This window comes from Dromiciops gliroides, chromosome 2 (assembly GCF_019393635.1).
Source record: "Dromiciops gliroides isolate mDroGli1 chromosome 2, mDroGli1.pri, whole genome shotgun sequence".
In the NCBI taxonomy this organism is placed as follows: Eukaryota; Metazoa; Chordata; class Mammalia; order Microbiotheria; family Microbiotheriidae; genus Dromiciops; species Dromiciops gliroides.
Window position 1 is genome coordinate 5,148,281 of NC_057862.1, and position 26,388 is coordinate 5,174,668.

The following is a 26,388-nucleotide window of genomic DNA, read 5'->3' on the forward strand; positions in this document are numbered from 1 at the left end:
TTAGAAAATCCTGATCTTGTCCTCTATACAGATGGTTCCTCATTTATGAGAGAGGGAACCCGTTTTACTGGAGCTGCTGTAGTTTCTGATTATGACACCCTCTGGGCAGCTTCTCTGCCTTCCCATTTTAGTGCACAGGCTGCTGAACTTGTGGCTCTTACACAGGCCTGTAATATAGCTAAAGATAAGAGTGCCACCATTTTTACTGACTCGAAATATGGCTTTGGCATATGCCACTTTATTGGTATGATTTGGCGTCAACGAGGCTTTCTAACATCCTCGGGCAAGGCTATTGCCAATGGGGACCTTATCAAGGACCTCTTAGATGCCCTAAAACTGCCTTCTTCCCTAGCCGTTGTACATTGCCCTGCCCACACAGGGAATAGTGATCCTGTTTCAAAGGGAAATGCACGAGCCGATTCTGCAGCCAAGCTTGCTGCATTAGAAGCTCCTGAACATGTATTTAACCTTTCACCTTCTGAGGATATTCCTTCCAACCTAACCTATGACGATTCTGAAGTAGAAAAGTGGAAAAAGAAATTTAAGGCGAAACAGATCAATGGCATCTGGGTGTCTCCGGAAGGTAAGCCATTTCTTCCCCGGAAATTCTACCACCAGGTATGCCTCTCTGTTCACAGAAAAGGCCATTTTGGTACACAAGGCATTGTAGACTCTATTAAGAGAACCTGGATAGCACCAGGTGTGACTAATACAGCATCTCGAATCTGCTCGGGCTGCTCCACATGTCAGTCTTATAATCAGTATGCTTTTAAGGTCAAAGCTTATGGAGGGCGTCCTCTAGCATATACACCTTTTGAGCACTTACAAATTGATTATATTACTATGCCAAAAGCAGGACATTATAAATTTTGCCTTGTTATAGTTGATCAGCTCACTCGGTGGGTGGAGGCCTTTCCCAGCCCCCGAGCCACAGCTGCCTTTGTTGCCAAAATTCTTCTTAAAGAGATAGTACCTCGTTTTGGCCCACCAGCCCGCATCGATTCTGACAAAGGCACACATTTCACTGATTCGATTTTATCCCAAATCTACTCTTTCTTGGGAGTGACTCCAAAATTCCACACGCCCTACCATCCACAAAGTTCAGGCCAAGTCGAACGTATGAATAAAGAGCTTAAGAGTATGATTGGCAAATTATGTACTGAAACCCATTTGAAATGGCCTGATGTTCTACCATTGGCATTATTCTATCTACGAAGTAGACCAAGAGGAGAACTTCATATATCTCCTTATGAAATGCTTTTTGGTCACCCTCCTATCCAAGCTAAAACTTTTTCCCCAGTTTATACATCACTGGTGGGAGGTGATACTTCTGTTGCTTCCTATATACAGGAATTACAGACCAGGCTACGTGAACTCCATGAGGCAGGAGCTGTGGTCCAGGCAGGACCATTAGACTTTTCATTGCATAACTTCAACCCAGGAGATAAAATATATGTAAAGAATTTTCAGAGAACCAGTGGAACTCAACCTGCCTGGGAAGGACCTTTTCAGGTATTATTGACAACTCCTACCGCCATTAAAATTGGTGAAAAAGATTCATGGATTCATTGCTCTCATATAAAGCCTGCACCATTCATAGGTGAAGAGATTTCAGATAGACCTGAGGTAGACGCTAAAGAGGTAAAAACCCTAACGATAGCAACTGTTAAAGAGCAAAGAAAGTTCAGAGGAAACAGGAAGTTCCCATTTAAGAATCCCACTGATCAGTTAAATGCTTTGGGACTCAGTCTTCGTAAAGTATCAGGAGACGGAAATTGCCTTTTTAGGGCTTTAGCAGACCAGCTAGAAGGTCACTGTAGAAATCATCTCAGACACAGACAAGAAGCTGCTTCTTATATGATTAACCATAGACAAGAGTTTGAGTCTTTTATAGTAAATGACTCCCCTTTTGAAGAATATGTTGATGAATTAAAGAAATTTGGAAAGTGGGGAGGAAATGATACAATTGTAGCATTTGCTAAGCAGCATCAGCTGAATGTTGTGGTTCATCAATTAAATCAGCCTTTATTGAAAATCAGTGGCACAGACAAAACTGATGCTACAGAACTCCACATTTTCTACCATAAAGAACATTATGACAGCATTAGAAAGATCAATGACAATTCAGAAACCCCTGCCACTTTGGCATGCAGAGAATTGGGGAACCAGTTAAAACAATGTGGCATACCCCAAACTCTAGCAGCTTAAATACCTTATAATTTAACAAGCATTTCCTTCTACAGGCAAAAGCACTGAAGTACATGGCCTAGTTTTCTGGCCTACCTCAACTATTTTTTTTTTTTTATTAATTTTTGGGTTTTTTTGTTTTTGTTTTGACTTTTGAAAGGCACTGAAAAGACCTGGAATTGACTGCACCTTTAAGTTCTTTAAGAGCACAAAAGGGTGCTTAGCGAATCTTTTCCTTTTTATTTTTTATTTTTGGTTTTGCTTTGGTTTTTTTTTTAACTTTTGTTTCTTTTGCTTTTCTTTAAAACTAAATTTTGTAAACTAAGTGATTATTCAAAGACATTTTAAGTATATGCTGTGGGTGAGGCTATCGGGCCTCAGAAGCTACCAGAATTCTTTTTTTTTATTTACTCTTTCTTTTTGAGAGAACCATGAGTTCTAATGAGTTTTGTTTTATTTATTTATTTTTCTCCTTTCTCTTGTATGTTGTTCTGTTTAACTAAAAAGTACCAGAAATTGCTTGATACCTCACTGAAAACATTGAATATTGAATCTTGCTAATTGAAGTCTTATTTCTTTTTGATGAATTAATCACCACTTTAAGTATCTGCTACTGTTATACCAGAGAATTCATGTATAAGATGATGTGGTCTACTTGCTAAAAGAAGATTATGTAATAATGTCTAAAAGAAGATTATGTAACAATGTCTAATATAATCAGCTATTTACATTCGTTTATTATTTATATGTCATTATACTCTGGGTATGGTTTGGAATTATTGTATATATCACTAATATATTCTCAGTTATGCAGCATAGCACACATTTTTACCATCATATTGTCTTTGGTGAAATTAATGAGATTTCAGAAATATGGAAACTTATCATTTCAGAGACTAACTTGCTGTGAACTCTGACGCAGGCCCTGGAGAGAATATATGTGCAACAAAAGGAGAGACAGGTATACGTAAGTCCATGGTTTGCTTATGATGGTGACTATGTAGAGCACAATTACTAGGCACAGTCCAGTATTCATCCTCTCTCCCTCCTAATTTAACCTAATTTAACTGAACTTATTTATCTTTTTATCTCACTCAGTTGAATTCACCTGTGGCCTAGCACAATCACTGGCTGTCTCAGAACCATGAGATATGGTATGATAACCTTTCCATAACATTTTCAGGTGTCATGAACACATACTAAATTTGGCTTTGATCCAGACACATGGTGGTAAAAAGTGTTACACATTGCATAACTACCTCAACCCTCTATTACAAGTCTAACCATATAAAGGAGGGAATGTAATGGAATTTATTAATTTGATCATTGACAATGCTATGCTAAGGTTTTAAAAATACAGCAATTCAAACAGTTAAAGAAGATAATCCAGCTTTCCAGACCAGAGTCCAGAATCCAGTTTTCCAGACCAGAATCCAGTTTCCTCCTGATGACATCTTACCACTTCAAGAAGACAAGAGAACTCAGAGACTTTATATGAACTGTTTTGCTTTATTAGCTTTTACTATCTCCTTTCTGTTATATACTATCTGTAACATGTACTCTCTGCAGAGGCTCTCCCTTTGCAAGACTAATGTCAAAGCGTTGGTTCATGAGGAAAAAAAAAAAATCGCCCCTCTGGACAAAACTTTCCTCTCTTCCTTTTCTGTATTGTTGTTCGCATATTATTAGTCAGCAAAAGTTATTATATTCTTTTTACTGTTCCATCAAGGAAACATTCCGTTTCTTGAGGAAGCAAAGGGGGGAAATGTGGTAAAATATGAAAGTTTTTAACAGTCGGTTAGGATAAGTGAAAGACGCCAGTTTTTCAAGGACCACCCTTTTGGGGAGGAGATGAACAGTCTGCCTGCTGCGCATGTCAGACTGCCTGCCGGGTACAGTCCGCCTGCTGCGCATGTCAGACTGCCTGCCAGGTACAGTGCGCCTGCTGCGCATGTCAGACTGCCTGCCGGGTTTTTTTTGACTTCCGGGGTGGAGAGAACGGGAGTAGCCTTTTTTGCCGGCTTGGCGGGACTCCTGGCGGCGCGGGACAGACGGTCTGACTCACTCCAAAGGTGGCCTAAATCGGTTTGGTGAGTTTTTATAAGGAATATAGACTAAGCCTAGATTTAAGACGATTTGTACTGTATTTCTATTTTCCTATCCTTCTAATCAACAACACCTTATATACAATAAAGGCTCTATCTAGAAAACCAGAAGCTTCTTCCATTTACTAGTCTGGGAGATAAATTAAGGGAAGGGTTAAGTAGGGGAGATTTATGATCTAATATCCAATTTTAAATCTCACATCCCCCCAACTTATTCTTTATTTATCACTTATTTGTGTACACAGTTGTGCCCTTGAGGGCCGACTGTCACTTCCTTGTCATTTCTGTATGCCCCACTGAAGGGAGGTTCTCTGTGCAGAATCACTGGCAAGATCCCGAAAGCGTCAAGGAAGGAATGAAACACGCGCCAAGTGCCAGGGACACAAACAGAAATGGCCGACAGCCCCAGCCCAGGGGCTGCCCTCCTGATGGGGGGAATGGCACCTCAGGGGGAAGAGTCCCAGGCTCGGGGGGGGATCCACAGCAAAGCAGAGAAGCAGAACTGGCTGAGCCTACAAGCCACTTTCCTGACGACATCTCTGACCTCTATCAGTCTCTTCACTTGTCTCTTCTGATCACTAACATGCAGAAGAGGAAGAATCATCCCTAATTCATCATTAAAACCCCAGGCAAAGAAAGGGCCCATAAGCACTCCTTAAAGACGGTCAAGAAGGAAGACGAAAGGGGCCAGAAGGGCAAGAGCCCGCTAAGGGCCACAGCGAAACCCCAACAGCGGAAGCAGCAGGACACAATGCAGACTGGCACCCATCAACCGTGCGTCAAGGCACCGGCCTAAGCAGGGCTAAGAAGGCGAAGACGGACAGTTCTGCCCTCAAGGGGCTTATGTACCGCCTAGGCCTGAGCTTCGCCCACTCAGCCCATGAGCTGTGGTGGCCCTTGACTCTAGCAGGAGCCCCCTTCTGAGCCCCGGCCCTGGCCCAGGAGAAGACGCTCACCACAGCGAGGCTCCTGTGGAGATCCTTTCATGAACAGCATGCACGGAGCAGCGTTTGTCAGTTTCTTCAGCCGAAGGTTGAGGTCTTCCTTCGTACGCTCGCTAGAGGCCCGGGGAAGAGCGCTGCTGGACACGTGGCGCTCCACCTTCCTGGTCAGCTCAGGGGCGTGGGCGCCATCTAAGCGATCCACTTTCTGTGCATTCTAAAACCAAGGAGGCATGGGCAAAGGTTGACTGCCAAGCGAACACATCCCCCCAGAAAACAAAAAAGGGGTGAGGGCTCAGTGGGATGGTGCCAAATCCCACACTGAAAAAGGGGGGTGGCTCTCCTATGGATCAAAGCTAACCCCAAACAGAGAGACCGCACAATTCTCCATCAGCTCCTCTGGACAGAATCCTTGGTGGCCTGCACCAGGAGACGTGGCCCTGGGATTCTAAGACCTGATGCAGCCATGATCACACGGGTCCTACCAGAACATCATCTGTCTACAGACCAACCCTGGCTCCCACCCAGGCTGCCCAGCTCCCCAGTTCAGAGCCTACAGTGCTGGGGGCCCGCACACAAATGGGGATCCCAACATCTCCCACTCAAAAGGCAGCTCCAGTCACCCAAGGTGGGGAGCTAGCTGACTCCCAGAAGACTGGGTCAGTGCTATCAAAGAGAACAATGTCAGGTGGGCAGAGGGATCACAGGCTCTTGTTCCTCTTCATCAGGGAGAAGCAAGAGAACCCAAGAAGTGGGCAACCGTCACAGTGGTGTTCTTAGCAGCCTCAGCACCCCACGCCCAGGCCAAGGCAGACAGAGGGAAGGCCCCTGACTCAGGGGAACAGAGAGATTTCTCTGCTGACCAGACAGCAGGGAGGTCTCCTGGCTGGATTCCGGCTCACCTTAAAGAACAGAAAGGTCGGGACAGAACTGATTTCATACTTCTCAGACACTTCAGGTACAGCTTCCGCTTCCAACTTGAAAAGAAGAAAAAACAGACTCCATCATCAGAGGGTTTTGCATCTCAATAACAGGAATCAATCTGACGCGTAATGTCCTTTGAAGAATTTTATGTTTTAAAAGAGTTTGGTGCAAAAGTTTACGACACATTTACATTTCAATGAGACTCGCGGGCGCGTGCACAGTGTCAAAACAGGTTCAGAGGGTTTTATTTTGTTGCACATTTCAGAAGATGCCTGGAGGCTTTTGGTGCACTAGTGACCTAGTAAATTTTCAATCATATGCAGCTCCCACTATATTGAAATCCATAAATCACTGACCCCAGTTATGTCATGATTACAGTGTTTATTTTCTGCCCACAGCAATTCTTCCTGTTTGCTCTATTGACTAATTCCGAGAGGCAGTACATCATGACTGACAGCTGCGGCCTTCTGCAAATTATGAAGCAAAAGGAGTATTTCTCCAATAAACTATTGATGTCTGATACATTTTACTTTTAACTCCTGCAAGCCTGCTGGACGGTGAGCAGGAAGCTTGCTAGGCAACCTTTCCATGAGTCTATTCATGCATTTAAAAGTGTGCTCAAAGAAAAAACAAGATGGTAGCATTTCATTGGATCATTTCATTGAGGCTTCTTGAACTTGAGACAATGCAATATCTGAAACATGGCTGTGAAAACATATTTAGGACTAGAATTTCTAAATTAGAAATTAGAATTCAATGACAGTAAACTACTTTATGTTGAGGTTTATCAATGATATGCTTTGAGAAAAACTCAAGTGCATTATATTTTTCCCTCAAAGGACTGTCAATTTAATAAAAACTTTTTGAAACCAATAAGAGCCTGTATTAACATTATACCTGTAGGAAATAAAATGTATTGATAAATTATATTGTTAAAAGTTTTTTAAAATATACACTAATTTTTTTTCAAGAATCTGACAGATTTCCAGGGGATAGAAAATACTATTTTTATCTAAAGCTTTACCCAGTCAGATGATATTTCTCTTAATGAACCTTGACTACGTAATAGAGAAAGAAGAGTAATTTATCTTTTGTTTGTCTCTTTCACCTTGCACACTCCTGGGTTTTCTCTAAGTATTTTATTGCCTCTTTGTGAGGTACCTTTGAATCAACATTTGCAAAGCCTTTCTCTGTGCCATTTTGCACTTCTAATATTCAAAATCCTAATATGAAGATTCTATGAATTTGACGCTGCCAATTCAAGGTGACTAATTATTGAAACTCTGAGGAGACAAGAGACTGTGGCAGCGCTTATAATGGCAAAGTTACCTCGTGAAATACAAACAACCTCCAATTCACTTGTGTCGCTCCCTCATGTCACACCACTGCCTACCACACCACCATTTTTTTTTCCTCCATCCCTTTCATGGAAACTGAACAGAATAACAAGAGCCCACACCAACTGTCTCCCCCAGCAAAGAGGCAGCCCTCGCTCCTTGATGAGCAACCATCACACTCAGTTCCAAGTTACAAGTGATTTACAATGAATAGTCTCTGATCCAACCCAAAACTACATTCAGCACAACAACTGTTAGAGAGACTGCAGGAAAATAGACACACTGCTTCACTGTTGGGGGAGATGTGAACTAGAGCAAAAGCGGGGACTCTGCCCCAAAATTTGCTAAAATGCATATACCCCTGACTCAATAATACCACTATTGGCCTCTGTACCAAAGAATTGGTGAGATTGCTAGAAGAGGAAAAGGACCCATATTCCCCCCCAAAAAATTCATAGCAGCTCGCTGTTTCATAATAAAGAACTAGAAATCAAGGAGCACTCAGGCAAATGGTGAATAAGAGAGCCAATGTAATTAAAGGACAAGAAAAAATGAGAAAACTGGGGGCGGCTCGGTGGCGCAGTGGATAGAGCACTGGCCCTGGAGTCAGGAGTACCTGAGTTCAAATCTGGCCTCAGACACTTAACACTTACTAGCTGTGTGACCCTGGGGGAGTCACTTAACCCCAATTGCCTCACTAAAAAAAAAAGAGAGAGAGAAAACTGAAGAGAAATTTGGACTTGTGTGAGCTAATGCACAGTAAAGCAAGCAAAGCCAGGAGAAGCAAGGATCCAGTACTAACATCATCATTAAAGTCAATCAACTTTGAAAGACTTAAGCATGGTCAATGCAAGGGCCAAGACCTCCTGCCTGGTCTCCAGATGCAGAAGGAGACAGACATTTTGGGGGGATGGCAAAGGTGTTGATCTGTTCTGCTTGACAATGTCTATTTGCTTTAAGGACTGTGGCTTTCTCTTTTTATTGAGGGGGCCTGCGGAGAGAAGGGAGCTAGCAACAGAACGGCCAAGACAAGAGTGACTAAAGAAGCGCTTTTAAAAATGGACAGAAAAGAAACAAAGGAAACAAAAGGAAGGAGAGACAAACAGAAACTAAAAGCAACAGGCTCTCATTTATTCCGTACTTTTTTGCTAAACATCTTTGCCTTCCACCTATAATCTCTTTCTGTCCCTCTCTTCGGTTTCCTCTAAATCCAAAATTTAAAAATCACTCTCAGCACCCTAAGGCATCCGAGTGTTGTGGTGAACGGAGTCAGGAGAGTCTGAGTCCCAAGGTGGCCCCCGACACTTACTGCCAAGCAGCAGGAACCTGGGCAGGAGCCTTCTCCCCTCCCAACTCCATTTTCTCTTGGTCTTCGAGGTCCCTTCTGGCTCTAAAGCAATGACCCTATGATTTGCAGGCACGTCCAAATCAAGATGCACATTTCAGAAGAGCCGAGAGCAATCAGTTGATTCCATTCAAAGGCCACTTTGGGCCAGGAGGGGCTGGCCGGATCAAACTTATTCTGATGTGTATTCCCTTAAAGTCTCTAATGTTATGCCCTGTCCTGGGACTCTCCCCAGGGGTCCACAAAGACTGGTGCTCTTAGAGAGCTTCAAAGAGTCTATCTTGACTGACTTTCTGAGGTTCCGGTGTAACCTAATTTCTTTATTTTCTTTACTTCCTCACTTTCTTGGAAAGCTTGCTAGGTTAATTAATGAAAAGAATGATTCCTTAGACGATAATAAAATATAAAGTACAGAAACTTTAGGACAAATTACAGTCTATTAGTTTTCTATTGTAGAAACCATCCCCCTTCAGGAGAGTATCAGGAATCATTCCATTATCGTGTAGATTTCTTCACTCATTTTCTAAAGAGTAGACTGTTTTTCATGTTTCTTGATTTATTTTCCTTTGTATTGTCTCTATATTACATATAACAGAAGCTAAAATAAATTGTTGTTTTATTTAAGTGTAGTCATGTAGCCAAAAAACAATCTGACTCCCTCCCAAAAATATAAAAGGAAAAGAAAAGCAATGAGGAAATGCCCCCAATTCACTTCACCATAATAAGTAGACATTCTGCAGTCCCTCAGAACCCAGCAAATGTGTCCAAAGAGAAACATTTAAAAATAAAATCAACGACATTAGGGAAAAGAAGTTAAAATTCACAAAGCCCCTATTAAATACTTTAACACCAAGGGTACCCATTAATCAATAATTACAAATACTTTTGCCTACTTTATAAATAGCAAAATAAAATATTTATAATATTTTTCAAATGAATTAGACTTGGACTGTACCAAGACATTTGTTTAGAATTTTTTTGCCAAAACATATCCTTATTTCACAAGGATTGAATCATGAAAACCCCTTTGAAAAAATGAAAATTTTAACACCAAGAAAACTTAGGTCACTTATCCCAATTACTTCTTTACTATAATTGTTAAAAAAAAAATAAAATTTTACTGTGGAATGTAATCAATAATTATATAGGAAACCTAAAACCAGAAACTAGTTAACAGCAAAACTAGACGTAAAAATAGCTTGCTATGAAGCTAGAATGAGACACAATGGTTGCCCCTGCTTGTCAATGAAATTTGTGACAAGTTTTTAAAAGTCTCTTTGTGACCTTCCTTTTGCTTTCTCCAGGATGACCCACCTTTCTGGGTTTCACAGAATCCCACCCTGAAATGGAGCCTGGTGCACCTATATCCCTGACCAGGGAACTCTCAGCTCTGCCTGGATGCCATCAGATGACTCACAAAAACAACCCCATCAAGAAAAAGGCCAGGTGTATCCCCCCCCAAAGAGAAGGAATAATTTTGCAGCAGTCAAGGTTTCTATTTCATAATGGGAATACAGCCCCAAAGCCACAAAGGGAATTGAGGTGGCTGTTTTCTTAAGCACACGGACACTCTAACTTCTAGCTCTCTCCTTACCTTCTCTTCCCACCTCGCCACGTCTGTGTTAGCACAATTGGAGAGGCAATGCAGCCGTCCCGCAAAGTCAAGGAACTATGACTTCAAGGAAAAGGACCATGGAAGCAGTGGCGCTCTTTAAGGCAGCTCCTCTAGGAAACTGGGGTCACAGAGAAGGCAAAGGGAATGAAGCAGCAGCTAGTGGGGCACCCCCAAGAAGCAAAAAGCAGGGTGTGGGGGCAGCTAGGTGGCACAGTGCATAAAGCACCGGCCCTGCATTCAGGAGGACCTGAGTTCAAATCCAGCCTCAGACGCTTGACACTTATTAGCTGTGTGACCCTGGGCAAATCATTTAACCCCCTGTTGCCCTACCAAAAAAAAAAAAAAAAAAACCAGGGCATTCCCTCCACAGCACCCCCTTCCTAAATCCCATTAGCATCTACAGAAAGCCAATCTCCTCTCCACTGCCCCAGATGACTAGAATGACCCTTTGTACACTCTATATCCATCCCAGTTCAATGTCCTCAACTCCCAAGACACTGGTCAGCCGTCTGCTTCAGGGGCCCATTGGCAAATTCACACCAAGGAACTCATCATCTCCCAAAACTGTGCTGCTTTTATGACCCTCAATTCTCAAGTTCCTCATTGACTTCATGCTTTCTAATCTTAATCTTCTGGCCACTCCCTTCATCCCATGCCCCCCAACCCCTTCTCCCAGGCCAGCACCCCAACTCCATCCTCCATTTCTTCTGTGTTTGCAGTCTGGACACCATAAATCCAGCGTGCATAGAAGACAGCATCCACCTTTAAGTCAGGAAAATCAGGGCTCAGATACCCCCTTTCGCCCTCCATGGCTGAGGGACCACTTAGCCTCCTGGAACCTGAGTTCTCAACCTCCAAATGGGGACACGAGCTCTCAGAGATGTGAAGCTCAGGTAAGATGGGTATGAAGCACTTCCCAAGCTTGAAAGCCTTGAGTCAGGGTCCTCTGCCCACCCTCCCTGGTCAGTTCCACGGTGCCCCTCTCTGCTCCTATTCCCAGGCTGCTGAACTGCGGAGGGGGAGGAAGGCCTGCACCCAGGCCACACAGACACCACAAAGACAAGTTCTCTCCTCTCAGCGGGCCCTCACCCTCGCCCTCACCCTCACCGTTGCCGTTGCCCTGCAGAAGGGTGTGCTCCAGCCCGCTCCACACCTGCCTCCTCCCTAAAGCCGTACTGCAGGTGATCTCCCCTCCTATCCAATGGGAAAATCAAGGGCACCACTAGAGCCCCCTCATTTCTTCTGCTTCACATCTCGGCTTTCCTCTCCTCCTCTGCCCTTGTCACCAGGACTCACTTCGCCCTGTCCCCTCCACCTGACCTTATCCTAGCTCCCATGATGGCCCGGCACTTGCCATCACTCCCCCATCTGCAGCCTCTCCCTTACTCCTTCCAGCTCTGCTGCCTACAAACACACACAAACCCACTTACCTTTAAAAACAGCAAAAAGAAATCCTTGACCTGACCATCCTAGGAGACATGACCTGATCTCGTGGAAAGGGCACTAAGACTTGGAGCTGGGCAAGCCCTGGGTTCAAATTCCACTTCAAAGATGGCAAAAGTACTTCACTTCAGTATTCTCTACCATAAAATGGAGATAAAATGCAACACTTACCTCACGGGGCTGGTGCTAAAGGACATTATAGGTGACACGCTTTGCAAACATTTAAAACGGCATTATCAACTATTGTTATTAATACTGCCCCCCCCACAAGGTTACAGCTTTGTCTTTCCCAGCCAAACTCCAAGAAAGAAGAGAGTCTATTCACTGCCTCCACTTCCTCATAACCCACTCATTTTTTTTCTTTTCTTTTTTTTTTTTTTGGCAGGGCAATGAGGGATAAGTGACTTGCCCAGGGTCAAACATCCAGCAAGTGTCAAGTGTCTGAGGCCAGATTTGAACTCAGGTCCTCCTGAATCCATGGCCAGTGCTCTATCCACTGCACCACCTCCCTGCCCCCAACCCACTCATTTTTAACCCCTTGCTATCGGGCGTCTGGGGACAGCGAGGTGGCACAGTGGAGAGCGCCAAGACTGGTCAGGAGGATCTGAGTTCAAATCCCGCCTCAGACACTTGACACTTATTGTGTGACCCTAGGCAAGTTACTGACCCTTCATTGCCATGCCAAAAAAGAAGAAGACTTGAACACAACTGAAATAACCACCACATCTCCCAGCTCTACTGAAATTGTGCTCAGCTCAGCCCTTGAACTCCTGACACCTCTCGGCCACTGATGGCCGTCTGACTCAGTCCTCAGGCTCCCTCCCCTGCATTCTGCTCTTCAAAGGATCCCAGGGCCAAAGGGAGCTCAAGGCATCTGGGCCAGCCCAGTTCTGCTTCCGACAGACACATGCCCAGTCAGCCTCAATGGAGAGTCACGGGTCCCTTCCCAGGGCAGCCCAGGACAGTTCTCAGGACTGCACGTCTCCCCTGACAGCCAGCCTCAATTGGCCTGCTGGTTCCGCTAGCCAGAGGGGACAAAACAAGACGACCAGCCCCTGGCACAGGGCTCAGCATACGCTAACTGGAGCTTAAACATCTGCTGACGGACCTCCTATCTTGCTTGGTCTCATCTCCTCTTGGGCAGAGCCGACACGGACAGTTCCTCCCAAACCTCCTATCGGTTGCCCAAGTGTTTGCTAGCCTGTGGAGCCCAGAAACACCCTACCACGCAGGGAAGGTCTGCAGGGGCCAGGTAACCTCCACAGGCTTGACTCAGGAAGCACATTTCTTAAACCCAAGAGTCAAGCTTCACTCTCCAGCTCCACCAAGTTGCCTCTGACTTGCCCATCAAAACCTTTGGGGCTTCTGGCTCTGCTGCTGTGTCACCGTGACAAGTGAAAGTGCTACGCTTGGGCAGCTAGGTGGCTCTGTGGATAGAGCACCGGCCCTGGATTCAGGAGGACCTGAGCTCAAATCTGGCCTCAGACACTTGACACTTACTAGCTGTGTGTGACCTTGGGCAAGTCACTTAACCCCCACTGCCCCACCAAAAAAAAAAAAAAAAGAGCTACACTTCTGGCATTCTCAGTAACAGCAGACAAGACCTGAACCACAGGCCTGAAGTCGACCTAAGGGCGTTGGCCCCCAGCCCAGTTTCCCATCTTTCAGAACATCTCAGCAAAAAAGACTTAAGCTGAAGGTTTACTGAAAATCTAGAGAAACTGTGCCCAAGGCCTTCCCCTAACATGCCAGGCATCAAGAACAGAAACAGCACTGGTCTGGTGTGACTTCTTCTGGCTGAAGCTACTCTGGCTTTTAGCGACCACCCCACTGCTCAGTACTCACTCAAAACTCCTTCTAGAAGGAATTGGAAGCAGGTTGGCCAGCTCCATTGGGCAGATCCCGGCCAACCCTTCTTAGAGAATGAGGACAGAAATGACCCTCTAACAACCCCGTGGCACCGCTCACACAAGGCATCATTGTTTCACGTGCTCCTGCCTAAGGCACCAGGTGCCGTCCTGGGCCTCTCTCCCCACCTAACCTCAGTAATGCCAGAGGTGCAAACATCCCCTCTACTCAGAGGACTGGAAAATCTGCAGGCCTTGCCCAGGCCCACTCAGGAGTTTCAGGTCTATGATGCTCATTTGCACTGGACAACTTGACCAAGGTCCTGGTGCACCTCAAACTCAATAGGCCCAAAACAGAAGTCCCTGGAGCAGCAGGCTCCCACAACCTCATCCTCAAAGTCCCTTTTTCCCAGGGAGGCCCCATCCTCATCTGCCTTGCCCCAGTGAACAGTCCCAGCAGTGACCAAGCCGAGTTAATGCTGCCTCTGCACCACCTTTGGGGCAACAGAAAGCCTGTCTATAAGGACCACATGGAGACCTTAGGCAAGCACTGGGAGCACCAGGGGCAAGTGGCAAAGAAACCAGGTTAGTCTCGGTGTCAGTAAAAACCGCCTGAAGCCACTGCCCAGGGGAGTGGCTGCTCATTCTTCATCACGTGTCCTCTAGAGTTCTCAGAGTTGATCATCACTGCAATGTTGTTACTGCGCAGGTGGTTCTGCTGGCTCTGCATCAGTTCACCTAAGTCTTCCCAGGCTTTCTGAAAGTGTCTTGCTCATCATTTCTTATGGCCCAGCAGTTATTTTTATCTTGAGCTCTCTAGCATCTGACACAGTACAAGGCACCTAGCGCAGGCACTCCAGAAATGTCTGCTTTATTGCACTCAGGGAAGGGGTGCAGTCCAAGTCGGGTGTGAGTCCCTGGGACATTCTCCTCTACCTCTCAGTATGTGCTCAGCAAGGAGAAGAGCAGGGTAATAAAACCTTACTCTGCTGGCAGGGAAACCTAGAGAAGAAGCCCGAAGGAGCTCAGCACCGGAGGTACCCCTTGTCAGGCCGTGTCCAGCTCTCTCCCTGAAGGTCTATCTCTCCAGGAGTCAAGGGGTATAACTCGAGAAAACCCACAGCAGTCTCAACATTACCCCTAAAACACTACTGGCTGTGATTTATTGTGGGAGATTTCTAATCCTGTTACAGCTTTGAATGTAACGGACAACAACCCTCTTGTTGTGGTCAACACGTAGACTCTTGTTTTATGCCTGACCCATGGAAGCCATTTTCTTGCCACCTTGGTACATTAATAGAACTGGCTCAAAGCCATTTTCCCAACATACCCGTCGTTTCATTTCTATTTTAATACAGGCACCGACTGCCAGAGTGGGCACTCCACAGAGTCATTTCAAACAGAACACTTTTTCCTAAAACTTGTAAGATTCTCTATCACTTAGAGTATGTCTAAACCCAACACCATTGTGATCCTTGTGCCTGCCCACGTTGGGTTTGAATCTGTGTGTTTTTGTCATGTTTAATTCCAACAGGCCCTTCTTCAATATGCCTTGGTTAGTCTGTACCACCCTAAGACAAATAAAATGATAGGAAAAAGACAAAGAGCCAATTCTGTCCCCTAGGAGTCTTCCTGTTACCACAGTCAAAACTGAGGCCAAAGTCAAAGATCACTAAGGCCTGAAGGGGCTAAGATCTCAAGAGGGCTTTTCTAGAGAAGTGACTTCTAGGCAGGTCATTCTCTCCTCAACACGACCGACTTCTTGTCATGGGGAACCCAAACTGGAGGACAGAGAGAGAAGGAAGAGGAGAGGACAAGAGGGGGAAGAGAACACCTTCTCACTCCCTACCCTGAGAGAAACACAAGCCAAAAAGAGTGCTGAAAAAGAAATTCAGAGTAAAAGGAGATCGCAAAGTCTATGTGAAACAAGATCCTAAACTAGACCTGGACAGGAATCTCTCAAGTGCAACCAGAGCTACTCCAACAGGCACCTTGCACACTTCCCTCTGCTCTCCCCCACTGGGTCACCACACCCTCACCAGAGTAGAAAACTGCTCACATCTCCCATCAACTGGGCAAGTGGCACATGTGCTCTCTGGACCTAAATGGCCACATCTTTAAAATGAAAGGGACGGACTCCAAGGTCCCTTCCAGCTTTAGGCACGTCAGGTGATGACTCTTCTGAGACAAGGGCTTGGGTCAGCAACTGAATGAAAGGGGCCCTCACCTTATTCTCCACTAATCCCCCAAAGGAGCAAAGGATGCAATCTAACTACAATAAAAGTGATCTTTTGAAAACCAAATCATATTGGGGGCAGCTGGGTGGCGCAGTGGATAAAGCACTAGCCCTGGATTCAGGAGGACCTGAGTTCAAATCTGGCCTCAGACACTTTGACACTTTTTTTTTTTCTTTTTCTTCTTCCTTTTTTTTTTGGTGGGGCAATGACGGTTAAGTGACTTGCCCGGGGTCACACAGCTAGTAAGTGTCAAGTGTCTGAGACCAGATTTGAACTCAGGTCCTCCTGAATCCAGGGCCGGTGCTTTATCCACTGTGCCACCTAGCTGCCCCCCCCCCCACTTGACACTTACTAGCTATGGGACCCTGGGCAAGTCACTTAACCCTCATTGCCCCACAAAAAGAAAAGAAAAGAAAACCAAACCATATTAGAAGCCCATCAATCGGGGAATGGCCTACGATGGTGAGGGAACGCGACTGTGCTATAAGAAATGGCCAACAGGATGACTTCAGGGAAAAACCTCAGCAGGTCTGTCCCCAGTGTCTCCTCCAGGTTACCAGTGTTTTCAGTCAGTGACCATGTGTCAGTGCATCCAGTGACCCCATGGGGTGGGCATCCCCTCCAGCAATGAATTTCAGAGGGAAAAAAACTTCTGTGAACTGATGCAAATCGAAATGAGTGGAACCAGGTGAACCCCGTACACAGTAACAGTCATACTGCGCCATGAACAACCGTGAAGGACTTAACTATTCTCGGCAATACAATGACCTAACACAATTCCAAGGGACTCATGATGAAAAATGCTCTCCACCTCCAGAGAAAGAATGGATGAACTCTGAATGCAAACTGAAACATACTTTTTAAAACTTTGTTTTTCATATTTGCATGTGCCTTTTGCAACGTGGCTAAAATGGAAATGTTTTACATGATCTCACCCCCTTGCCTCCTCAAGGAGAGGGGAGGAACAGGAGGGACAGAGGGAAAATAGAACTCAACTTTTTAAAATGAATGTTAAAAAATGTTTTACATGTAATTGGGAAATATTTAACAAAATAAACATACTACAAACGATATAAAGCAAAATATATTGCTAGCTATTTAAGATACTATATTATAATTTGCTACAAAATGAAATTGCTTGAAGTCCACCAAAAACATTTAATTTTACAGAATAAAAATAAAAAATAGAAGGCTTCCTAACATGAACATTGGATCAGAAATCTAAAGACACAGGTTCGAACCGAGTTCTGTTATTAACTATGTGGCTTTTGACAAGTCATCTGCTGGCCTCGGTTTCTTTTTGTAAAATGAGAAGGTTGGACTAGAGTCCTATGACAATTCTTTAGACAATATATAGGAATCTGTAACAGTGAAAGTGAAGCAATCGCTGCCCTTCCCAAAAGATCACACCAAGCTAAGAAGGAAAGCAATGAAACTAAGAAATTGATGGCAATGATAAATCCAATTTTAACTCACCTATGCCATGAACTCAATGCCCCTGGAATCCCAAAAAGTCTCAAGAAGAGAGAATTGTTTTCAAATGAGCTGCACTAGCTAAAGTGTATTCACTTTGCCTCTATGCCCCCCTTGGACTAAGAAATGCAGACTTCCCCTCCAGAGTACCACCTTCCTTTGCCCAATGCCCCAGAACACCTCGGACCAAATAGAGCTGCAACACTTTCAATTAGCTACCTTAAAAATTCCACAAAGGCTACAATTTGCCCTGGAGGGCTCCCAACTAAAGAAAAATTCGAGCTTTTTAAATTTTAAGAAAACTTAAGAACATTTTAGGACAGCCATGAATCCAGAAAGGATTTCCCAATCCATTCTAGGAGTCTTCACCCAAGTCAGGGCAGACCAAGCCACGCCCCAAACTCTCCAGGCTACCTTATCAGGAGCTCAGGTGACTGAAAGATAAAGGCAAGTCCCTGAGGCACCTGAACAACTTCAAATCTTACAGCCAGGGTGAGCAACCAACATGCAGGTAATTCTGTCTTCACTCTAAATAAATCATGGGGCAGACCTGAGCAGCACTACTTAAACCGGTAACATGATTCCCATCAAAACTGACTTAGAACCATTACCTTTATCTTGATTAATCCCAGGATTGAAATAATTAATCATTCATCTCACTTGTAAGCATTATCTCTTATCACAGGCTAAACATGAAGAAGTGACGAAGTGATAATGTTACACCTTCTAGTGTTGATACCAGGCATAAGGTCACATTATCTCTTTTATTGCCATTTTCCCTATTCCTACCCAAAAGCTCAGGACTTTAAAACTAATGTCAACTGTAGCTTTACATCAGCTTATCAGAATTCAGTTTGTTCGGCAGAAAACAGAAAGATACACATCTACATACAATATTTGTATTAGCTGGGTTTCCATGTACAAAGTCAAAAGACAGACAGATGAGAGAGAGACAGAGAGACAGAGAGAGAGAGAGAGAGAGAGAGAGTGTGTGTGTGTGTGTGTGAACATTTATTAAGCACCTACTTTGTTCCAGGCACATGCTAAGTAAGGTTGGGATAACAAAACAAGTCTTGCCCTCAAGGAGTTCACAATCTGGCAAACAAAGCAAGGTCCATATAGGATAAATAGGAGATCATTAACTGAGGGAAAGCAATGGAATGAAGAGGGGTTAGGTGGGGTTGTCTGTTGTCTGTCCTTCCTTCTGGAAGAGGACTCCCACATTGGGGTGATGTCATGACTTGCACTGAATTGGATTTTTTAAGTGAGGGAGAGCTGTGCAAGGTCACCAACCTCACTCTCTCCTCCAAAGCCACCTGAGTCCAGTGGCGAGATATATATCAAGACAACTGGAGATGGCCCTGGATGCTTAAGGCAAGTGATTTGCCCAAGGTCACACTGCTAGAATCTAAGGTGAGATCTGAACTCAAGCCCTCCTGACTCCAGACCCAGTGCTTTATCCACTTCACTACCTAACTGCCCAAAGATGGCACTGTAGCTGGGACTTAAAGGAAGCCCGGGAGGTCAGTAGTCAGGGAGGAGGCTGAGCATTCCAGGCCTGGGGAAGAGCCAGAGGGAGTGTCTGGACACAAGGGATGGAGGGACTTATTCAAAGCCAATGTTATAGGATCAAGGAGTATGAAGTGGGGAGGAATGTGTCTGAAGGTTAAAAAGAGGGGAGGGGGCAGGTTCTGCCAACCTTAGATCCCGGAGGGGCGGGGCGTCTACCTAAACTCTGTACATGGAAATAGCTCCAAGGACTAATTCCTTCATTTCTATTTGGAAGTGACTAAATGCTTTTTTTCTTTCTTCTCGGTGAATCCCTGAGTCAAATGTCGAGTGCACCACACTTAGGCTGGGTCTGTCACATGCCAAAAATACACCTCCAAGACTCTCCACCTGGGGGGCAGAGCGGGGATCTCCCAGGTGCCTGGACCAGTAGTGGGGACGTTGACAATTTACCAGCACACGGTTTAATCGAGCGTTCTCTTTTATTTTTATAAAGCCTTATCTTTGAGGAAAACCGAACTCGAGTTGCAGGGAAGGAACAGCAGAAAATCTCCACCAAATTCTCAATTCACATACAAGGCACAAGCTGGGAACCCTGTTCTTCCTCAACTCCCTCTGCAGCACAGCAGTGACCTGGGTGGGAGAGGGAGCTGGAGAAGCCCAGTTATTGGCTTCTTCACCTGTTTCACAACAACTCTCACTTCCATCAGGTTCCCTAGGCTCCTTCTTTATCCAGGTGTTGTAACATTCCCTTATTTCCTCCTCACATTTTAACTACAGCCAGCCCTTCTGCTTGCTAAAGAGCCTGTCTTCAATCCACTCCCACACCCACACCCAAACCCCATTCCAGGGAGAGGGGGTACAAGAGAGGATGGGTGGCATTTACAGGGCACTTAGAAATCTGCAAAGTGCTTTAGCTCTATTCATTTGATCCTCACGACCACCCTGCAAGGGAGGTGCTATTAGTGTTGTCCCCACTTTACAGATGAAGACACTGGGGCTGCAAGAACCCAAGTGATTTGCCTAATGATTGTCTGAGGCAGAATCTGACTTCAAGTGTTTCTGACTCCAGGCCCAGAGTTCTCCCCACTCTGCCAAGTCTGCCTAGAACAAGGCAGACACACTCACATTAGTCTAAGCACAAGACAGCCATGATGGTCAGTTTGCTGCCAGAATCACTATGTAATGAATTGTAAAACTAACTACAAGTCCCTCTTGGATGACCTACTGTATGATTCCCTAAACCATTCTCAAAATGCTGGTGGCTCAAGTCAGGGGATACAAAGAGAAAGGTCAATGTGGACAAAGAACAGCTGGTAGGTGAGAGGTGTCAGAGAGCTTCGGCAACCCCATCCATAAAGGTGCCTCATATCCTCTTTCCAAGAAGAAACACAAAGGCCAGCCATACCTTCACGAATGCAACCTGTGGGTGCTCCTTGGCTAATTCCTGCATGACATTGTTCATCTGCGTGCACTGGGGAGCCCATGGTGCCCAGAAATGGACGACGACCAGGGACCTGCAAGCCAACATGGATATTTTTGAGTGTGTATTAAAAAGGTGTTTTAGGTGCAGCTAGATTTAGGAGGACCTGAGTTCAAATCTGACCTCAAACACTTGACACTTACTAGCTGTGTGACCCTGGACAAGTCACTTAAACCCATGTGCCCCACAAAAAAAAAAAAGTGTTTTAAAGACATACTTCTCCAAACATGGATCCTGCTCAAGCTAACTACTGACACTCAGCCCCAGGAACGTATACAAAGAAAGACAAAAGCCAGTGCCCATCCTTGAGTAGCTCCCAATCCAACAGGAGACAATTGTGTACAAAACAGCTATTACTGGATAAAACCAGCCAAGATCTTCAAGAAGGCCCTGGTTCATGAAAGGCTTCTTGTGGAAAGTGGGATTTCAACGTGGATGGGAAGGGAGCCAGAGGTCAGGAGATTCACCAGGAAAAATGCAGAGAAGAGGGGGTCACATCTCTGGTTCCAGGAGGCCAATGTCACTTGGAGGCAGACCATGGGGGGGGAAGAGGGAGTCAGGTAATGAAGGCCTTTGAATGACAATAATTTCCTATTTGATACTGGGCAGGTGATAGGGAGCCATTATCGTTTACTGACTAAGCTTGGGGGAGGCCAATCTGTGGGCAGTCAAGCTGCATGAAGGATGCTCTAGCCTGGGGGAGGAGACCACACCTCGGGCCTGAGGTCACCTGCCTGGTCTAGGCTTCTCACAAGCCAGGGAGACTAGGCTCAGGAAGGATTATCCCCCCTCCCCCCTCGCTGCTCTTCACTCCAAAGTCCCTGCCCCCCATCTTGGAGCAGAATGGCCTACACCAGCTTCTCCCCTGAGGTGTGGCTGCACCTGCCCGCAATGCCCTCCAAGGGAGATGGGGGGCCAAAATTCTTCATCCTGGCAACAGAAAGAGAAGCAACCAACCAGAAGAAGGGAAGCTGAGGAAGGACTGAGCCAGCCGAGGGACTGTCGCCTTCGCTCCATCACTGTCTGTTACACCCCCACTCCCCCAAACTGGAGAGGAAACTCAGGGTGCCTGCAGATGCCACCTTCTGGAAGGGAAAGGGGCCCCCAGTGCCCGCGGTCTGCGAGGGCACCCGCCTGGAGCGCCCAGGGAGATGGGGAGGAGGGTGTTCTTGGGGCACGTGCCCCTACTGTAACACAGTTTCCCAGAGAACAAGCCCAGGGCTCCACATGCAGCGCACCAGCACCCCAGCTTAAAGACAAACAGAACCAAACCAGGGCTCCATCAGCCCCTGAAGGGGGCCCCCAAATGGGGGCAGGAGCATTCTACCAGCCTGAGCCCAGCCCTGAATGGAGGGAGGGGTCACTGGCCCAGCCAGATTTCAGGACACCCGACATGGCCAGGCCCCCGGCTTCCACAAGCCTGCCCTGCCTCAGTTTCCTCTTCTTAAGAGGAGGAGGATGGGCAAGACGGCTTCCGGAGCGCTTCCAAGTCTGCGAGGGGAGGCGAGGAGGGGGCGGCACTTAGGGTGTTTCCGCCGAGATCGTAGGTAAGGGGGAGCTTCAGGTAGCGGGAAGACTGGCCCGGACCCCGAAGGGAGTCCCGGGTCCTGGTCATCAGCCCGCGCAGGGAAAGGCTCCCGGGCACTCGGGCCCTGCCTCGAGGAACCCAGACTGGCGCCCCTTCCCCAGCTGCCCAGGGTCCCTGACCGGGGCAAGAAGCGCCCCCGCAGCCCCGGGGCCCCGCGCAGGCGGGGGCGCTCCCGAGCCGCGGGCTCCCCCGCAGCCCCGGGGCCCCGCGCAGGCGGGGGCCGCGGATTCCGGGTTCTCCCGCAGGGGCTGGGGCCTCAGTTTCCTCATCTGTAAAATCAGGGCCTCGCGGTCCCGCCTGACCCCCGGGTTCCTCGGGGGGATGCGGGGTGCCCCCTCCCCCCGCTAACCGGAACCAGGGCTGCCTCGCTTAACCGCTTCTTCCCAACAGCTCGGGCGGGAAGGGGGGCGGGGTACGGGCAGGGGAGGGGGGTCCTCGGACCCCCCCCGTGGGCGCCCCCCCGGCCCGGGCGGGGAGAGCCGGCCGGAGAGCGGGAGGGGAGGCCGGCTTCGGGCGGGGCCCGGATTGCGGGCCGGGGGCGCGTCCGGCGGGCCCGGGCCTCGGCTGACCTGCCCCGGGTCCGAGGGCCTCGGAGCACTCGCCCCCGCCCGGCCGCCGGGTCCCCGCGGCCTCAGTTTCCCCCTCTGTAGAATGGGCCCCGGCCGCTTGCCCGTACCTGGCCCGGAGACGCAGCAGCTCCTCGAACTGCGCTCCTGACGCGACCTCCAGCAGCGCCCCGGGACTGACCCCAGCCTCGGGCCCGGGCCCGGGCCCTGCCCCGACCCCCGCCGCCACCTCGGCCGCCGCCGCCGCCCCGGACGCCATGCTGCCCACCGCCCGCGCGACCCGCTGCCGCCGCTGTCAGGCAAGAGCAAAAGAACGCGGACCGCGGCTCCGCCTCCGGCCAGGCGGCTCAGACGACCGCCGAGCACCTAGCTGAGACTGCGCAAGCGTAGGAGGGAGGGGCCACGCACGAGAAATGCTGAAGGTAAGAGTCCGAATGACCACGCCTCCGACCCTGGCCGACCCAGGGATTGGATAGTTTAGAGGCAAAGGCGGATGAAGCTCCGCCTCTTCCGCCTCTTCCGCCTCCAAGACCCGCCCAGCCCTTCCAGCTCCAGGAAAGGCCGAGATTGGGACCCCGGGGGCGGAGCAAGGGGAAGGAAGGGAAGGCTGATCGAGAGGTCAAGAGAGGCCACGCCCTCTTCCCCTCCGCCCCTCCCTCAGGCTCCAGAAGAGGCTATGATTGGGTCACTCGAGACAGAGGGGCGGAGTTTTCCTCGTCAGACACAGGAAGGGTTGCAATGACTGCAGGAGGAGAGGTGAAAAGAGGGAGGGGAATGGGGGAAGTCAAGAGAGGCCCCGCCCCCGGCCCATCCACCCTGCTCCTCCCCGCCGGCCTCTTGTCATCCAGGCGCAGGCGCAGAGGGGCGTTCGAGGGTGCTTTGGGCCTGAGGGGCAAATATGCTTCTCCCTTGTAAACTCCTAGGCCTGGCCCGGATTTGGGGAAAGCCCAGGGCGTTCCTAACAGTGGGAGGCAAGTCTTGAGGCCGCGCCGGGCGAGGCTCGGACACGGAAGTGACTTCATAGGATCCCAGGGTCAGAGGGACCCGTGACGTCATCCAGCCCAGCCCTCTTTTTTTACATTGGAGGAAACTGAGGCTCGCAGAGGGCAAGGGACGTGACTCCCCACCCCCTTCTAGCGCCCTACCCCCCACGAGAGATCACGGGTAGCCGCGCTGCCCTTGGGTTCCCCCCCAACCCTACCCAGGCCCCGGAGGCCGGCACCCCATTGTAGCCACAGCCGGGGATCATCATCCTCGTTCGTTCTAGACCCTTGAGGGTCAGCCCCATGGTTACGTGGGGCGCCTGGGCAAGGGGTCCCCCCCACACAGGCACCCTCGCGGGTGGGAGCCAGCCCGGGAGCCGAGAGAGCCAGGAGCCCGGTTAGGTCTGGGGCTCGGGCCGACGCCCAGAAAACTTAGAGTCTCCCTCACTTTGAGGAGCCCTTGGTCCCTCGGGAGAATGAAGGAAGGCAAGACTCGGGTGGGGAAGAGCCCATGGAGCAAAAGGAACAAGAGAAAGGGCTCCTGACCTCCGTGGAAGCCTCTCACGCACCACCACCACCACCCCACCCCGGCCCAGCAAGGCCCCCGGGGCCCCGGACCAGGCTCCAGTGCTCCTTACCTCCAGCCTGGTCCCGGAGTCCTCCCTGTCTGTCCCCTGCTGCATCTCCCATGCTCCGTAGAAACAAACCCCTTCGCGTGGCAGGGGTGCTCCAGGGCCTTGCTCCCAGTGACTCCTGGAGTGCTGGAGGCCATTCGACCCATGGCCCGGTTCTGCTGGTTCCCACCCGGGTGACACTGGGCGAGGCCCATCCTCCCCCTCCCCCGGTGCCTTGTTGGGCGCAATGCCAAGGAGGCCCCGTCTCATTCCAGACCTGGACTGGCGAGTCTCTTCTTCAGCGGGAAGAGCTGCGAAGCCCTTTCCATGGGCCGCGTGTGCCGGCAGAGGTCTGTCCCCAGTGTCTCCTCTAGGTTACCAGCGTTTTCAGTCAGTGGCCATGTGTCAGTGCATCCAGTGACCCCATGGGGTGGGCATCCCCTCCAGCAATGAAGCTCACCACCCCTCCCCCCAAAGCCCCCTCCTGTTGCATAAACCTCCACATTTTGCTGTTGCTCAGTTTTTCAGCTCCTACTCTTCATCCCCCTATTTCAGCAAAGATACTGGAGGGGTTTGCCTTTTTGTCTCTCCAGCTTACTTTACAGATGAGGAAACAAGTAAACAAGGTTAAGTGACTTGCCCAGGGTCACACAGTTAGGAAGCATCTGAAGCCACATTTGAACTCGAGCCCTCCTGACCCTAGGCTGGGTACCTAGCTGCCCATAAGTCTTCTCTATATAATTCCAATAACTCCTGGGAATGAGGAATACCCTCCACCACATCACTCAGCGTCATAGGGATGCCATTGGTACCCATGACTATCCAACGTTCCTCACCCTTATGGTCTTTGTTGTGGTTCTCCTGCTCTTCAGGGATGCCCTCCTTGCCACTTCTGCATGGTTCTTCCTTGGTGATGGCTCACAACCAACTCATGCCTAGGACATATTCTCTATGGCACTTTGGGTAGCCTTTAATTCTTCAGAGTTTGTTGCATGTGAGGACCACAAACTCCACAGCAGCTATTGAAGTTGTATATGAAAGTATGGAAAGGGCTACAGCCCTCCCAGGTGGTGACATTGCTCTCCTCCAAAAAATTTTTAATTGCTTCATAAGTATGAAAGTGGGAGCAGAGAGGGAAATGGAGGAGAAACAAAAAGTAAAGAAATGCCTTCTCAGGGAAATGGGCGAGCATCGAAAGAATCGTTGTATCTGGGACCTGTCATTGTGTTAATGTTCCTTGGGTTTAACACAACCTGGATTGTCTGTCCTGCTTTTCCTTCTGTGTCCCACACCTATTTCCCGTGACTTAGGAGAGCAGTTAAGAATGAACAGACAGGGGCGGCTAGGTGGCACAGTGGATAAAGCACCGGCCCTGGATTCAGGAGTACCTGAGTTCAAATCCGGCCTCAGACACTTGACACTAGCTGTGTGACCTTGGCCAAGTCACTTAAGCCTCATTGCCCTGCAAAATAAAAGAATGAACATACAAGAGGACCCTAAGGATGAGAAAATGCTGTCAGGGAAAGGTCAGAATCAGGGATGGAAATAGATAGATGAGAGTCAGGACTAGGGCTGATCGTTATCCAGGTAGAACAAGATGGAGCAGGTATGTAAATGGGGGTAGGGAAGTGAAGAAGACGAGGAAAGGTGGCCGAGGGAGGACAGAAGACAACTGCCCAGGCATCCGTCAGAGGGGAGACTTTTTTAAGGAATGAGGATCAAGAGAACCTCACTTACCAATAACTGTTGTTCAAGAGTTGCCTGTAGGTCCAGCTGTTGTAAACCAAGTCACATGTGAGTCTCCAGAGCCCTTCCCTATTTAAGACACCAGAAGCACCTCTCTTTGTAAAGTGTGCTAAGAGCACAGATGTAGAACTACAAGAGCCTCAGAGGGCATAACATCTAATGCCCTCAATTTAGAGGTGAGGAAGCTGAGGCACTGGAAGGGGAAAGTGGCCTGACCAAAGCTGTGCCCGATCATTCCAGGCTGTCCTTGGGACCCCCATTCCCAAGAAACCTCTTTCTCCCCAAGCCTCCTCACTCCAACCCGGTATCTAGACTGTAATCGCCTGACCCTGAGGCCTGGCCCTCTTCCTGAGTGGTTGGCACCTCTGAGATCTTCCACTTAAGGCAGGTACCTGGGCCCTGTCCAGGCTTCAGTACAGGACTTCTCCTCCCAGGCCCCACCTCC

At 48.2% G+C, this 26,388-nt stretch overlaps 1 protein-coding gene across 1 annotated transcript in view; it reads right to left on the reverse strand.

Annotated features, from left to right (window-relative positions):
- The window catches only part of GLRX3 (glutaredoxin 3), a 38,231-nt gene extending 15,352 nt beyond the window's left edge, over positions 1-22,879 (reverse strand). Inside the window, exons 1-4 of the mRNA XM_043988460.1 lie at positions 22,711-22,879; positions 20,372-20,480; positions 6,136-6,210; positions 5,249-5,450 (exon numbers count right to left, since the gene is read on the reverse strand). Coding sequence (XP_043844395.1) covers positions 5,249-5,450; positions 6,136-6,210; positions 20,372-20,480; positions 22,711-22,859 — 535 coding nt within the window. The 5' untranslated portion in view covers positions 22,860-22,879. The remainder of the gene's footprint in view (positions 1-5,248; positions 5,451-6,135; positions 6,211-20,371; positions 20,481-22,710) is intronic.
- Between the last annotated feature and the right edge of the window lie 3,509 nt (positions 22,880-26,388).